The sequence below is a fragment of the Falco peregrinus genome, chromosome 1, assembly GCF_023634155.1.
Source record: "Falco peregrinus isolate bFalPer1 chromosome 1, bFalPer1.pri, whole genome shotgun sequence".
Classification (NCBI taxonomy): domain Eukaryota; kingdom Metazoa; phylum Chordata; class Aves; order Falconiformes; family Falconidae; genus Falco; species Falco peregrinus.
In genome coordinates this window covers 89,939,456-89,955,627 of record NC_073721.1, presented here as the reverse complement: position 1 = coordinate 89,955,627, position 16,172 = coordinate 89,939,456, and the positions used below count along the sequence as shown (strand labels likewise).

The window sequence follows — 16,172 nt, the reverse complement described above, 5'->3', positions numbered from 1 at the left end:
GGAGGACCTGGGAAGTTAATTTGGGCCCTCTGAAGTCAGAGCAGCTTAAAATTGCTCTTGCCCTTTGCTTTGAAGGCCTTTTGAGCTTGCCAATTCCCACTGTTCCCATCATAATTTCATCTAACTCCTCTCTTCTTGCTCTCCCCAACAGCCGTATTGAGTGGGTCTGGCTGTGCTGGAGTGAGTACCTGAAAGCCCAAGATGCATTTTACGTGTGGATTCACAACATGAGGGTGACCTTGGAGCCTGACATTGAGTTGCAGCTTGGCTTAAAGGAGAAGCAGTGGCAGCTGAGCCATGCTCAGGTTCTGCTGAATGATGTCTTAAATCAGTCAGTCCTGCTGGAAAGACTGCTAGAGGAAGGTGCTTCCTTGTTCAGCAGGATAGGTGACCCCAGCGTTGATGAGGATGTTCAGAAGAAAATGAGTGTGGAATACGAAGGAATCAGGGAAGAAGCCCAGGTACACCTATAAAGAGTGGGAGGTGTTCAGATTTCACCAATATACAGTGTTGTTTGCTATCTGCTTCTTGAGTGATAGGGCTTCCCTGGTAGGACTGCAGAAAGAAACAGAGCGGAGGACCCGTTCTTTCCATCAGTGGACTGTTTGCAGCAGCCATCATCTCCCAAGCTAAGCTGCTGATTGGGATGCTCTTACACTGTGCTTTATAGTGTGTTGTTGTAAAGTAACTGCAAGCTGCTTGCTGTGACCTAGTGAACCTAAACCTTGGTTTAGGTGATCTCTATATAAAGTTGGAATTGTTCCTTGTCTTTCAGCACATTACTGATCCTTGTATAAAGACATGCGAAGTACTCATTCCCAGAGCCGGGGAGCATTGCATGCACCCTTGCTGGAGGAAGTAGCATTAGTTCAGATCCACAGCAGCACTCCCTGCCTGCAGAACTGGGAAACATAGAGGTGGGAGTGTGCTGTGGCCCAACGCTCTGCTCAACTAGCCAGTTCCAGTATCTGAAAGATCTTCACTGCATACAGATACTAATTTTTGCCTGATGCTAATTTTCCATCTTGAAAAGTTATTAAATAGGCAGGTGTAAGACATCCTAGTTCATCTTTCAATGCCAATGACCCCATTCCTGGGTAAAGATTTCAGATAAGGCTAATATGTGTCACTTCTAAAGCTCAGGTAAAGACAGGATTGGACCATGTGTCATGGCTGAGGGGCAGACATCTGCAGCTGGGCGGAAGAATTCAGTTTCTTATTAGCGTATATCAATAGAAATGCTCAAAGGGATATTTGAAATAAATACATATGGAGACACATCTATCCCAAACATATAGAGATGAAAATCTAGCCTTTGTCTCACAGTGGCTTCCAAGGGTTCCATAGGCTGGAATTACCTGGTGCAAATACAAATCCTTTTCATTACACTGGTTCTGCTATCTGCCTCTGTCATAATGTTGCTTTCTATCTGTTCCCACACTTACACCCCAATCCAGAACCGGAGCCTGACAGTGATGTATGCTTTCCCTCCCTGGGGGCTGTTGTACAAAGTTAACTTCAGATTACACTGGAAGAATCACAACATTAGGATGCTCATGCCATTGCTCTGCTTGCTCTACAAATACTTCTATTGTTTTAAAGAACAGCACCCTGAACCTCAGAAGTACAAAAAAACCAAAGCAACCCCAAGCTGGCACCTTTCATAAGCATGAAATTCAGATAAAACTTCTGCTAATGAGTCTTTCCAAAAACCAGAGTGTATTTGGAAATTTTGTAACTGCAGCTGCCACAGAGAGGCTGTAAAGCCATCAACAGACTTGAGCCTCAGTGTTGATTTTTTTAAAAAATTTATTTCTTTTTAAAGGTAGATCTGTTCATTGCAAGGCAAATGGATTTATGAATAAGAAGGCTCCTGGGAATTCAGATGTTGTCTTTCTAGATTTCCATTTTAAATTCTCATTCACTCCCTTCTAACGAAAACTTGTCTTTGGTTTTGAAGCAGGAGAGTCATTAGCTATTTTAATAGGCAGTTCTTTCAGACAAGTCATTTGAATAATCAGAGCCAGAATCTGACCTCTCTGAGACTGGTTTGACATAGTATAATTTCTCTAAATGACATGGATACATGCTGGTGTAAATGAGATCAGGAAGTGCCTTGTAGTACTTAGACAAAATATGTCTTTATGACTGCAGCCAACTGAGATGCTAGAAAAAGCTTTTCTTTGGCATTGGTTACAAATACCACATTTCATAGAAGGATGGAGTGAGAGAATACAGCTAAGAAATCCCTCTTTCAGGAGGTGTGGAACAAGGAAGGGAGTTGGGAAGCCTTGGATTTTGCAGCTGAAGTAAGTAGAGTTCGTTAGCTAATGCCAAGGTTACAGGCACCTTGGGAATCATGTTGGCAAGTATTAACACTAGTTAGAGAAGCCCTGCCACCTCTTCCAACAGGAGGGAGAAATGAATGAAAGGGACGTGGGAGTTGTAAGGGGATTGCTCCGGCCCCTCACATGATGAGAGGCCAGGCTAAATGTGACTTGCAGATGCCAACTGAATGCCTGAGCTGCCTCCCAGAGGAGGCTCTCTGGTGTTTGCAGATTGCACTTGTGTTTGAAGAGCATTTTTAGATCCCGTGCAGTTGTCTGGCTCTATCAGAAGGCAAACTCTTGGACAGTGTTTCTTAAATGGTTTGTCTGTGACTGTGCTTCTCTGGTATGAGCAAATGGTGGGGTTTTTTTTCCTAGTGCTAACATGTGTCCTTATCATTCTCAAATTTTAAAAGCACATAATTTTCTTTTAATTACATTGACAGGAATATTTTTAGATGTGGCAGCCATTTCCTATATGGTTTCCCTTGGTAAAATAACAACATGCAGAGGTAGACGGTTGTGAGTTTTAGCATAAATGATGACTGAAGATGAAAAAAAAGTTCTGATATATGGTAGGTTGATACTTAGTCAAATATATCAAATATGTCTGAGTACATCAAATGAATTTCAGTTCATGTTGTCTTTGGTAACTGAAACCTAGATATTTATAATGCCAACCATCACATACCCAAGAGCTAAGACTAAAAGCTCCAGGAAGGGCTACAAGAGTTTTCTGTACCCAACCTGAGATTCCACAGAGGGATTTAAAGCAGGAACTTGCTTTATCTGCTCTAGATTGCCTTCCAGAGGAGGCTTGTTTGCCTTTGCTGCCTGTAAGGGGAGCTTAGGGGAGAGGGTTTCTTATGCCTCTGTCTACCCTCCTTGGGTACCCAGGGCTCACTGTGTTTTGCCCAGACACACCTCTTCCTCTGCAGCCCATGGCAAACCCATTCTTTTCCGGTTGCTGCTGTCACTCTTTCCAGGGCCACGTCCTTGCCTAATGTCTCCTCGCATTAACCAAGTGCATGTGGAGATTGACTTTAACATTGTCCTGCTCCCAGAACAGCTAACCTAACAGAAGCAAGTGATACCATATTTTCCATCATTAGTTTTCCTGCCGAACCTCTGGGGAGGAGTGGGGCAGGCAGGTCTTTGTAAGCCTTTTGTTTGACAGCTAGCACAGTCTGTCCACATCCAGGGAATCTCTTCCTTGACCTCACGGACCAGCAGGAGTATCAAAAATGTGCTCTCCTTTGTTTTGGCTGGATAGCCCGGCCAGGGGTGGGTCATTTAAACTTCCTTCTTAACCCTCTATATAGTAGTGTAAGACTTCTGATTTTAATAATAGCCCCAGTTTGTTATTCTGACATGTTTGGAGCTTCTGTCGGTGCAACAAATTAGCCTGATTGCCTGGAATCAATAGGCTTGGGCTGACTTGTTTGACTTTGACATTTGGCCCATTTATGCTGCTATAAGATTGCATTCTTCATCTCTAACTTGAGGTCAAGGTGAGAATCATTTAAGCTGTCTACACCTCTGCAGATTTGAGAATCAAGGCCAGGGGATTTAGTGAACAAGTGAGGTGTTCTGCTGGATACATCTTGGCCGTGGAAGTCTGCAGTCATCATTCTGCTTTTTGGTCTCATCCAAACCCATGTTTGCATAGGTGGTGCTATTAAAGATCCTGCCCTAATAAGTGGGCAGCATTTTGTCCTCCAAGGGAAGCAGTTGTCCCTTAGCTGACCCATTTTTTTCCCAAATCGAGACACCTAACTTTAGGGGAGTTGCTCTTGATTTGCACAAGTCAGCAGAGATTACTGTGGCAGTGTGGAAACCAGACTGGTGTTGTGGCACCTGGAGAATGGTGGCTTTGTACTGCACCAGGAACCTAACCGGTCGCAAAGGTGAAGGGCAAAGTCCCAGAGGGATCACCACTCCACAGCACACGTGAGGTTCCGTCTGACTGATGCTCATGCCACCTTTCTGCTGGCCTCGCTGGAGAAAGGCTGACCGGACGGTGATGGCCCACTGCCACCTCAGGCAGGTTGACGGGTGTGAGGACATGCCCAGAGCCTCGCACAGACAAGGGGAACACAGAGAGGACTTTGAAACTCTGCCCACCATTGCAGCTATCATCCTACTCTGTGGAGGACAGCTGGGATGAAGCTCTGCTCAGAGGCATGGGATATGTCCCATGTTACGCAAAATGAAGCTCAGCCTGTTGGCTGTGACAGCAAAGCCTTTCAAGGGTGCTGCAAGCCCTAAATGGATCGCGCAACGAGTATGGTTTTTTCTAGTGTAACCATAGGGTACATCAATAGATCTCCATGCCAAGTGGTGAAAAGCAGGAAAAAAGTCAGTCTGTTGTTGTAGGAAATAATACTTAGGTTGGATATTATACTGGTGAAACAACTGGGCAGGATTCTTTGGGATTTGTGTAAAATTTCCATCAGCAAGGCCTAAACTTCAGCTGGCAAACAGGCATAGTCTAAGCAAATGTGCCCCTGCCCCATTGTGAGGGGTGCCAGGCTGGGTCAGTGGGGGGCTGCTTAGGATGTGCCGGTCGCTGTAAGTTCAGGGACTGTCGGTTGTAGGGTGCATGCACAGTAACTCAGAAAACGAAACCTGCTTCCCGTAGGCTCAAATTTGCTTCCGAGGTCTCTGATAGTTTGTGATCTGCTAATTGAGTAGGTAGGAAAGTTCCTGAGCTACATGATTGAAGGTTATAGTCACTTTTGGTACAGCCTGCTTAAATAACGAACACTTTAAAACAATGCCCCTAGTGCAGCCTCTTTTATTCTGGTTTTGATCAGCTGATCTGTTGTGTGCTTATCTTTATTTTTAAGCAGCACGGGGAACATAACTGCTTGTCTGCCAAAGTAAAAACCACAAGCAGACTTCTGTCCCTTCTCTTTTTCTAATGAAAGATTAGGAAGTTTTGGAAAGGAGAGTCTAGAAATTTCACTGGAGAGGATCTTGCAGTTTGTCTCCTCAGAGGCTTGCCATTGAGAGCCTGCAGCATGACCCAGGTGGGGACAAGCCTTTATGTCCTTCCGTGTTCTGTTTCTTGAGGTGAACTGTGAATTCCTGTGGAGGCCAAGCACTATCGGGGCTCGTGGAAAGGGACTCTTGTTTATATGACTTCTGGGTTACATTGTAAAGGAAAAAGAGCCAGATAAGCACTGTCCTCAGCTTCTGATGTCTCTTGTTACAGAGAAGAGTGAAACTGCTTGAAAAGATAACCAAGGAACATGAGCAGTACAGCACTAATGTCAGCCAGTTTCAATCGTGGCTGGATGGTGTAAGAGAAAGATTAAACTGCATTGCAGAAGCAACCAAGTCTTCAGCAGAGGACAAGTTAAAGTCATTGAAGGTCTGTAAACAATTCTAACAAAGAGCTAGGATTGTATGTTCTTCATGCCTGTATATGCTTCTCAAACTGCACAAGGGTGTACTTCAGAAAAGAATTGCACGAACAAAATAAGGTGGTGATTGCTAGGTCCTAAAACTGTTAGTACATTTGGTTCTCCCAACTGTAGCGTAAGTCACAGCCTGGTCTGTTATTTTCCTTAAAGCCTGATTTCCTACCTTTATGTGATTCTTCGAGAGTCTTGTTCTTTAAGCTTGTTTAAACAAATTGTATTTGGTAAACATAATACAAATAGAGCCTGAAGGCTCACAGGTTTTGAGAGTTTAGAACTGGTGATAAAAATACCAGTTTTGAGAACAGTATCTGATATTTTGGTGCCACTGCTTAAACTGTTTAGCTTTAAATGTCCCGGAGATATGACTTATTATTTCATAGTGCCTACAGCTCCTCTTTTCTTTGTCAGGGACCTCAGGTGACAAGTATTTATGAGTGCCAGTATTTTCAGAATCATGGCAGTTAGTATCACTCAGAAGACAATCAAATCACCAACCCTGGCTTCTGGTCACTTGAAAAAATATGTATATTAAAATAAGAAGTGAAGAACAAAATATTTACGAACGGGGGAGCTGGTCTTTTTTTCCTACTGCTTTCAGCTTTTTTCCCCAGCTTCTCATTCCTGCAGCTAATCTTTATTTAACTTCTTTGTGTAGGAAATTGCCAAAACCATTAGAAGTGGAGGAAAGGAGTGGAAGCGCCTTGAAAATCAGTGTGCAGAGGTGATTCATAATACCTCCCCACTCGGAGCTGAGAGAATGAAGGATGAACTCGAAGACCTAAGAAAAGCCTTGGAGAAGTTGAAACTGCTGAGTAGTGAGGAGGAGGAGAGATTGCTCAAGATCCAACAGTCAGAAAGTGCCTATAACTCCCAAGTCAGACAATTAGAAGCAGATGTCCAGGAGTTGAGAAAAGATCTACAGAGACTAGAAAATTATCTGGACTCTGGGGAAGGGGAGAAGACTGAAGATGAGTTCGTAACTCTGTGGAGAAAATGCAATGTAAGTTGTTACCCTTTGTATACCTAAAATCTTGAGTTCAAAGGGACCATATGCAAAAAGAGCACCACAGTACAGAGTAAACAACACAAGTTTCTCTGCTTAAAAAGAAGCAGGAAAATAATGCCTCACTTTATATACAGATACATGCATACATACACATGCACGCACAAATACACGTATTTCTGGGGTATTTGGTAAGACCATTTCTATATTATATCCTTCATCTGTGTAAGGTGGGTACCTGTATTCCTTTACCAGCAGAGACATCTTCATTCCTAAGGAGTCCCAAGTTTGTAGCAATCCAGTATTTACACTAAAATCAATCTGTTGCGAAAATGAGTGCAGAAGGTTTGTCACAAATAAAGCAGATAAGAATCTTTACCACTCATTTCCTCTTAAGGGCTGATTTTGCATTTATTATCTCTTCTCAAAATGCCTTTAATTGCTGTTTGTGTATCTAGAGCTCAGCAGGACTAGCCGGGGAACGTATATGCAAAAAAGATCCACAAAATAGAGGCTGGTTCAATCCAGCTACATTTGCATGTTTTTTTGTTGGTTTTGTTTCCCTACGTCACCCTAGAATTAACATTCTGTCTATGTGAGTCTTTGAGAAAGAGCTGTTCATGCAAACAGATGCAGTTAAGACTGCTCCAAAAATGCATCTCGTTACGTACTGCAGTCAGTGAACTAAAACTGGGTCTGTTTGTGATTCACTCTGTTCAAACAGTGAACCCTGCAGATCAGATGCAGAGGCTGGGCAGTGTGAGGAGAGGAGAGAAAGCCTGCAGGAACAAAACTGTTCCCGAGAATGTTTTCTGCTTTAGTGAAGTCTATATTCCTTAAAACCAGGAAAAAAGGCAGCAGAAAGGGGACTTGTGAACACCCTGAGACACAGCCTTATCTCTTCATTTCATGTGCCAGACACTACATAAGGTGTAACCTGTTCATTATTTTTATGATCAAGGCAACGAGAAAAGCTCTGGCTGCAGAAGAGTCCAAGGTTGAGAGGCTGAAGGCTCAGCTTAAGGAGCTGCTACGGTTTTCCCAAGATGTGCAGCCACACACTGAGAGTGTTGTCTCCACAATACAGCTGTATCAAAGGTAGTGGGAAGCCTGATTATGCCGGGGGTGGTGGGGGGAATATTTTCTCAGATATTGAAGGGATTGACAGAGGTCTAAGAAAAAAGTGATATGCCATCTGATTGTAGGTGACAGGCAGAAAAGAAAGGCTTTTGCTAATTGCATCCGCCTCCGCATTTCAGTAAACCCGTAATTTTAGCCATTTGCTAGGAGCTGTAGGCTGCTGGCCATTTTCAAGCAACAATCTGACATCGTTAATGCTGTGTATGGTTTGCAGAAAATTAGATTGTTGGCAACTAGTTTGATCTTCTTTGCATTTTATAATAATAATTTATGTATTTTGCTTGCCTTTCATGACAGCAACTAGAAAATCAGGACAGGAGCTGTAGTAGTAAACGGTTCAGAAGAATTATGGCCCTCCCTTGTTGAATTTGTTGTGGTGACTCACCAGCCTTAGCAATTATTTGGCAGAGTTTATTCCCCTTCTTCTGGCAGCATATACTCATGATTCCTGTTTTCAACTTGCCTTGGGTTGGAAACTCTGAAAGTTCAGCCTCTCCCCAGACTTCAGTGTTTCCGTTTCCAGGCTGCCTGGAATCAGGAAGTAAAGGAGCTGCAGCAAATTTTGCAAACTAGAAGAAAGGATTTGTTTGGTTCTTTTTTTTTTTTTTTAAGGAAAAAGAAAGGTCAGTGTTTTTACTATATCCAAGCTTCTTTTCCTCCGTCCAGTGCATGGTATGCTGTCCTGCTGGAAGGGTTTTAGTTCATTATGGGAAAGGATTTCAGTTTAAAAACTAACAAGTAAACAATATTGAAAGAGAAGCAGAGAATGCAGGGGACTTGTCTCTCAGGAGAAAATGGCAGCTGCTCTTTTGCCAGCTTCTCTCCAAAGCTTCTTTGCAAAGTCTGGCAGCTTCACGCTGAGCCTGGCAGGGGCAGCAGAGCAAATGGCGAAGGACGTGTAATGTCAGAACTTTCTATTTGCGGAGATTTTGGCCTTTGCAAGCTTCCCTTTGTTTAGCTCTGTAACGTCCCAGCGACACAGGTAAGGTTATTCTTTCTGTATTTATAGAAAGGCAGTATTAATCTTGATTGGCATTGCTCTTGCCTGCCCGTCTTGTGAATTTGCAGGATACTGTTCTCATATGAACATATAGTTTGGGCTGCTTTCTGCCATATAAAATAGGATTCTGCAAACTGGGAGGTCAGGAAAGCTGAGAAAAACAGGAGGCAGCTGCATGGGGTGTATCACTGCTAGGCCTTGTTACTCAGCTGTATTTTGGATGAGCCTTTATAATAGAAGCCTAGATATTTAATGGATGTGTGCTGATTTTATTTTATTTTCAGTACATATGCACACACATAGCTGTGCGTGTATGTGTATACATATATATAAATACAAAGCTTTTATCAGAATCACCTATATATATTAATATAAATACAAGTGGTTTTGCAAAATTTTAAAAATTTATATCTGAAAAAATGTATTTTGGTAGGTAACATAGGGTGATCAAAGATTTCTTAACGCAATTTTTTAAACAAACAAAGACTTGACAATATGTAAAACAACAGAGGCAACTCCAGTTAAATTCTAGACGCTCTTGGCTTGTTCCTCCCATCAGTCAGTGAGACTGTGCCAATAACAGGATTTGTTAAATCATGCTGGTAATAGCAGCCAAAAAAGATCGCATTAGACAGGGAGGCTGCTGGCTGCTAGAAAGGCACAGTAATTCCTGATCCACAGTTGCACTAGAGACGAATGTGTCCCGTGGTGTCTAAATAAAGTTTTGTTGGATGTCTCTGACTGACAGAGCAGCTGTCAGTACGCAACACCAGGCTCAGAGAGTAAAAAAAGGCTGAGGCTTTTGTGTAGGATACAGTTTACACACAAGTGTTGTGTTAATTCATGCCTTGTGTTTGGACTTGGATTTCTTCATAACCCTTCTCTCTGCTGTCGCTTTATCCTTGCAGTGTTAGAAGCAAGGCATCTAAAATGAGCACTGATACAGAAACCCAGCTGAGAAGACTCTTCCAAAATCCTCTGCAAGATTTTGAACAGTGGAAGCCATCAGTCCAAATGCTCCTGAAGACTCCTGAGCCAGCACTGGCTCACATTGAGGTAGCAAACCTGTTACTAAATTCAGAAACTGATATTTGGTTTGTGTTTGCCCAAGCTATGCCGGCAGCTGCCTGAATACAGCTGCTGGACATCAGCAGCTGGAACTGCCTTTCCAGTACGGCAGGAAACCTCGCATATGGAGGTCAATGCTTAGCTCCAAGTGTAGCAGAATGTCTTACTTTCTGCCCTCCGTTTGGTTATCAGACGTTGTCAACTGACTAGGCTGAATTAAAGTGCTAGATATCTTTAACAGTGATGCTAATATTGTTTAGCATTAGCCCAGATCTCCCTGGACAGGAAGCCTGTGGATTCTGTTAAGAAGTGTGTAGTAGCATAGTCATGGGATTATAATGGATGATTTCTGCATGTGCAGCGGGTGCAGCATGTGCAGCAAGGTGTGTTTGTTGCTTAGTCATCCATGTCATCTCCAGAATAAATGTGTCTGTGAACAGGGATGGAATTTATCCTCGGAATGAGCATTCAAGCTGTCCTTTCTGTTGGTTGTTTAGGCCTCTGCTCTGCACAGACAACTCTTTCCATAGCACAGCTTTCCTCTATTTCTGTTCACAAAATGGATGCAGCCCTGATGCTTCTAACATTATCAGGAAGACTTTTCCTTTAACTGGGCACTGTCCAGGTACCTTCTGTTACCCCTTGTCAGCCCAGCATGCTGTTTTTACCTGACTTTGTCATACTGGTTTGGTTGTGTGATTTGTGTGAGAATAATATGGTTATATGATTTTTAAATTTTTGTTATGATTTCACTGGAAGAATTTTTATCTTGTAGGCTGCTCTAGTTGAAAGCTCCCAGTTCAAAGAGAAGTTGATGACATTACAGCTGAAGAAAGATTTGCTAAACAGTGTCCTTGGTGAGGAAAAAGCAGAGTCTTTCCTGCAAGAAGTCGCTGAAGCTTCAAAGGAGAGAGAAATTCTACACAAAGGTCTGCTGCAAAGCAAGAGCAAACTCCAGGTGAGCCTCAAAGCCCATATACAGTCTTTACCTGTGACAAAAACAGTGATCAGTCTTTAACTAAGCCAGTTTTATAGATGTAAATTTAGTACTAACTAGCTGTGCCCAATCCTTGTCCTAGGTTGGTCAAATATTCAAATAAATTTGTGGTCTGTTGCATAGTGTAGCTTGGGGTTTGTTCTGAGTCTGAACTAGACATTGACAAAAGATAATGCCAAGGGATATATGTTAAATGTTGGAATCTTTTTCTTCTTTCTCTGTCTAGAACTTGATATCGCAACATAAGGATTTTGACGCTGGTTTCACACCTTTGCAGAAGAAATTATCTGCCATTAAAGCCAAATTAGATCTAGAGAAGGAACCACGGCCTGACCTCTTGGGTAAGAAGACACAACTTCAGAGACTCCAGGTACATTACACTAATGTTTGACCGTGATATCCCTAGTTAACTGTGGTCCTGTTTTGTTCATACTTTATCAACATTAGGAATTCAGTACCTTGTCCCCTCAATTGATTGTATATTAGATAATTTCATTTGGTCCACTTCATATCATGGAGTAAATGAAATCAAAGCAATGCAGCTGAAGAAATGGCAACTGAGCTTGAGAGAAGGAGCAAGCAGCTGAAAGCTGTTGGTGCCACACCTTCTTGGGCTAGTTTTACTGCTAAAGAAAATTTATCCTGATACTTCCCACTAGGAGTGAAACTGCACAAGATGACATGAGCCAATCTAACTCCCTTCAAAAGCAGGGACTTCCCATTGTCCCACCACCTGCGTCCCATCCTGCTCTTTCGTCACTGCTTTGACATGTGCTGGATTTACTTCACAGGCTGATTGAGCTGGCCAAGATAAGAAAAAAGTAACAGAAAAAGATGATAATTTTCCACTTGGTTAGTGTTTGAACTGATTCAGCAAACGGTTCAACATGCAGTAAAGCCTGCTCAAGGCAAGCAGTGAGACTACATAGCTGGGAGAGGGGAGAGAAGAGCAGGAGGGGAAGAGAGAGGGGCTGTGACTCTTCCTTTTTGCCATGGTGACCTACAGTGATACCTATATAAGCTGTATGGTGCCACTTCACCCTTGGTGACCACAGGGGTGTTGTCACCATAGTTTTCTTTATAGTACTTAGCTGATTATACTATGTCTCCTCTGGCAGCTTCTCAGCAACTTACCTTCTTTGTTATCAACTGGTAGCACGTAAGGACATCCAACCATTTCTTTTGGAAACATTTACTCCTAGATATCAAAACAATTAATTTTCTTAATGACAGTGATTGTTCCTGTTTTCTGTCCTCACACTGTTAAATGAAGCTTCAGTGTATGTTTTGTGGAAATCCATTCCATATCTAGCACATCACCCATACGGAATCTGTCTTTACCTCTGCAGATGATCCAAGATGACTTGGCAGAGCTTGCAATTCAAATGGAGGACGTAGAGAAGCTTGTTCAGTCAAATACAACACACAGACATGAAATGAACCAACTTTCATCTGACTCTCAGGCTCTGAAGAGATCATTGGAGGTAACATAAGGAAGAGTTTTTAGTTGCTTGAGGAATTGTCAGTTGCCACTATTTAAAAACGTTTAAAAACATCTTTGAGATTGTAAGCTTTAAGTGACACATATTTTCATTTCAGGGGAAGAAGGCATAGAATTTTTATGACTTTGACAACTTCTTCCAGGATTGTCTGACTATCTGTAGTGTGATTTCCTTTTGAAATAGGATACCATCCACACAGATTTTATAATTATATAAATTTCTGGAGTGGGCCTGAAATTTCTGACCAAAAGACCTCATAATTATATTATCATGGAAGTGCTTGGTGGTCTTCCCAGATTCCTGCATAGTGTTTTTGTACCAAACCATCTCGGTTTTTATAGTTTTGTAACCTAAAAGTTAATGAGAGAAAAGTGTTGCAATTGCCTAAGTACTTGTTTTGACCTGAGGCATTTTGTAGCTTGTAAACATAGCTATAAAAGGACCTTCCAAAGCAGTCTAAGAAGAAGAGCTTTATAAAATTACCTTAGTTATGCAGGTCACCATAAAAATACATATGATATTTTGTTACCCTAATATAGGCTGTGGAATTCTAGTTTCAGTCTCAATAATCCTATTTATTGCTGAACTGGCCTTTTGGAAAAAAAAAAAAGTGTACAGTCAGTTCTGCTTGAGGGAGTGCAAGATGTATTTAATATTGACTGGGGTGTAAAAAATCCAAACATATTCTTTATTCTGTTTCAGCTGAAAATGAAGGGAGCTATTCTAATACTTAATGCCCCCACCCTTCATGTGGCTGAATTCAGGTCTGCACGAGCTTGTAGATGTTTTCTATGCAACTGATGCTAAAGGACAAAGTTCTTTTGTGTCTCACTGACAGTTGCTTTTTTCCTTGTTGCCCATTGATTCTGTGCCAGTAGTCACAGTGTTTGATCCAGTAATAAAACTGCTTTTTGTATGTGTTCAGTTGCTGATATACTTTTGTCATTTGTAGATGATGATACAGCAGAGTGAAGAGCGTATTCAGAAGCATTGGGCATATAATGACAAACTCTCAGACCTTCAGCAGTGGATTTCAGCAACCACGGAGAAGATTGTCTCCTACCAGGATGCTGATGGAGAGCAGAACACTGAGGGCAGGGTGGCAGACCTTGAGGTGAGAAAAGCATCTTATTGTAAGATGTTAATTAGTCACTTTGCAGCATTCAGACATTAAGGACAGGGGTTTTCTGGTGAGGGTTTCCCGACTGGGAAGAACACTGATGGTTTGTTCCTCCTGTGATAACTGTTTGGTTGCTGCTCCATCCCTGCTTTGCCCTGCGTTGTGGGCTGTGGAGCTAGGTAAAAGACAAGAACAGTGAGAAATGGCTAAGAGTTGTTGAGATGGATAAAGTATTACCAAAGGACAGGCAGTTTTAAGAAGAGCTCTTCCTGCCAGGGCCATCCCTCTGGACAATACTTATCTTTGCCTGCATGCGGTCATTGATACATTGAACGTTATTACCCTGTTAGCTAACCTTATGCTGTGTTGAACTGAGCTGTGCCACAGCTACTAGCTTTTCCCTGTGTAGCAGTTATTTTGCACGCTAGGTTCACTCTGGCAGGTTACTTCAGCTGAAAGTTTTGGCCTTCATACAGGAGACAAAGATATCTCATGGGACGGCTACAGAAGGGGTGCGTTGACAGCTTGTGCCCTTTACGTTTTGCCATCAGCTCTTTTACCTATGTTGGCTCTTTGCAAGAATCCACAGCATTTTTTTTTCTGGCTAGTGCTAACAGAACCAGCATAGTCCTGGACTGAACATGGCCTTCATTCTGATACAGCCTGTGCTTTACCCAGGATACCTAGAAGTAACTGTAAGGGCTGTATCTTTCAGAGATGGCTAGCTGAATTTCCAGATAAGGAGATCCAGCTGTACCTGGTGGAAGCTCATGGCCAGCTGGTCATGGAGAATTCTTCTCCAGAGGAGACTGCCCATGTCCAGGCAGAGCTGGATCAGCTGGAGGAGTCATGGAGATCACTGAAGGAGATGTCAGCTGCGTAAGTGTTTATGTACATCTTCCTCTTGTCCCTTCAAGGAGATGCTCTTTACTGTGGTTTAGACTGACCAGACACACTTAATGCTTTATGCTGTGTGCTGTGGAAGTGGACAGCTAGGTTACAATGCTATGAGCAAGAAGAGATTTTATTGTTTGTAAGCTGGAAATCATTACTTTCAAGAAAACATTTTAGAGAACCTGGAGACCAGAGCAGTCTATGAAGTTTCCTTTACCTCATGCTTGGAGTAGGCAGTGTCTCCGTAGGATCTGGCTCACCCTTGCGCTACCAGTCCATGTCAGAGGAAATAGGACTGAGTGACTTCTGTTCTGCCTCACCTTCCTGTTCTCCTTGCTGTCTGAGCTGGAGATGCCTCCAAGGAGGCTATATCTGCACTGGAGATTTGTGCCTTTTGCAAACTCGCAAGGGTATAAACTGAGCTAAAATCCTCTCTCAGCTGGCAAATGTGGACTTATTTTGCCTTCACTACGCAGTGTCAAACTGCTGCTCGTATTTTCTGGTCTGTATTAAAATTTAATACCGTGCTACATGTGTGAATATATTCATACATAGTGTCACAACAGGCATAAAAATGAAATGACTAAATTGAGGAAGGCTTGATTATACTGCCTGCTGTTACCAGACAGGAAGGTATATTGTCAAGGTAGTGGGTTCTTTAGTCCCTCACTCCCCTGAATAAAGAAAACAAAACACTTGGAAATGTTAGAACTAGAGGACTGGTACTGCTTTGACTTACTTACTTTGTTAAAAAGCTTTTGGAAGCAACTTTAATAGTAATAATGCTATTAATAGTAATAATAGTATAGTAATAACAGTGCTGTTTCACCAGAGGTGTCCCCCATAGCCCCACTCAAAATGTGGATGTCTCATCATTAAATGTTTTACTGCACTGATGTCTCTGGTTTTGTGTTTTCAAGTCTTCTTAAAAAGTGGAAGATAAATATACCAGTGGCTGGTAAGAAGAAGAAAATAGCATTTGTGGACAACAGACTGATATCTGGACCTGCCTTCCCTCTTTTAGATGCAGATCCCAACCATAAGCAGGTAAGAGGGAGACTCTATATCTGTCTTCATATCAGCTATACAGGTACAATTTTATTGGCTTCATCTGATACTATAAATTACAAAGTTGGAGGTTAAGATCTTGCAATTAGGACTTGAGAGGAAACATCTGACATAACAGTAAGGGCTTTTGTTCCCATTGTCCTGTAACCTAGGAGAAGACAGGAGAAGGGCAAAATACAAGCAGCGACTTGAAGCTCCTACACGACTTTGAAGAGTGGTTGCAAGGAGAAAACACCAAACTGACCAAAATTCTTGCTGTGACTTCATCTTCTGAAGAGGAAATTAAGGCACGCCAGAGCGAACTGGAGGTTAGTTTTCAGGAGATGAAGGTGGAAAGAAGTTTGCAATAAGTGCAAATTCTTACAGAATTAAAAACCAAAACCAAACCAAAACCAAACAAAACCCAACAACCCACACATCCCCCAACCACCTAACAACCCCTCTCCCCTCTCCCCAAAAAAACAACAAACACAACAATGCCCTTCCTCTCAAAACCCCAGAAAACCCTCCAACGCTACACCATCTGCTTTAGGAGACCCTAGAGTAGATGAAGCTAAGGAATTTAGGACAAGTATTTCACCCCTTCTATAAGAAAGGTCTGCCAGAGCTGGAGTGGTAGAAGGGA

General features: G+C 42.3%; 1 protein-coding gene across 7 annotated transcripts in view; it reads left to right on the top strand.

Annotated features, from left to right (window-relative positions):
* The window catches only part of SYNE3 (spectrin repeat containing nuclear envelope family member 3), a 94,559-nt gene that overhangs the window by 43,465 nt on the left and 34,922 nt on the right, over positions 1-16,172 (top strand). For all 7 annotated transcript variants that reach the window (XM_055816377.1, XM_055816180.1, XM_055816119.1 and 4 more), the window contains 12 exons: positions 152-461; positions 5,545-5,703; positions 6,411-6,755; positions 7,720-7,856; positions 9,807-9,954; positions 10,742-10,924; positions 11,190-11,333; positions 12,313-12,447; positions 13,418-13,579; positions 14,301-14,464; positions 15,400-15,526; positions 15,700-15,855. In XM_055816377.1, coding sequence (XP_055672352.1) covers positions 152-461; positions 5,545-5,703; positions 6,411-6,755; positions 7,720-7,856; positions 9,807-9,954; positions 10,742-10,924; positions 11,190-11,333; positions 12,313-12,447; positions 13,418-13,579; positions 14,301-14,464; positions 15,400-15,526; positions 15,700-15,855 — 2,170 coding nt within the window. The remainder of the gene's footprint in view (positions 1-151; positions 462-5,544; positions 5,704-6,410; positions 6,756-7,719; positions 7,857-9,806; positions 9,955-10,741; positions 10,925-11,189; positions 11,334-12,312; positions 12,448-13,417; positions 13,580-14,300; positions 14,465-15,399; positions 15,527-15,699; positions 15,856-16,172) is intronic.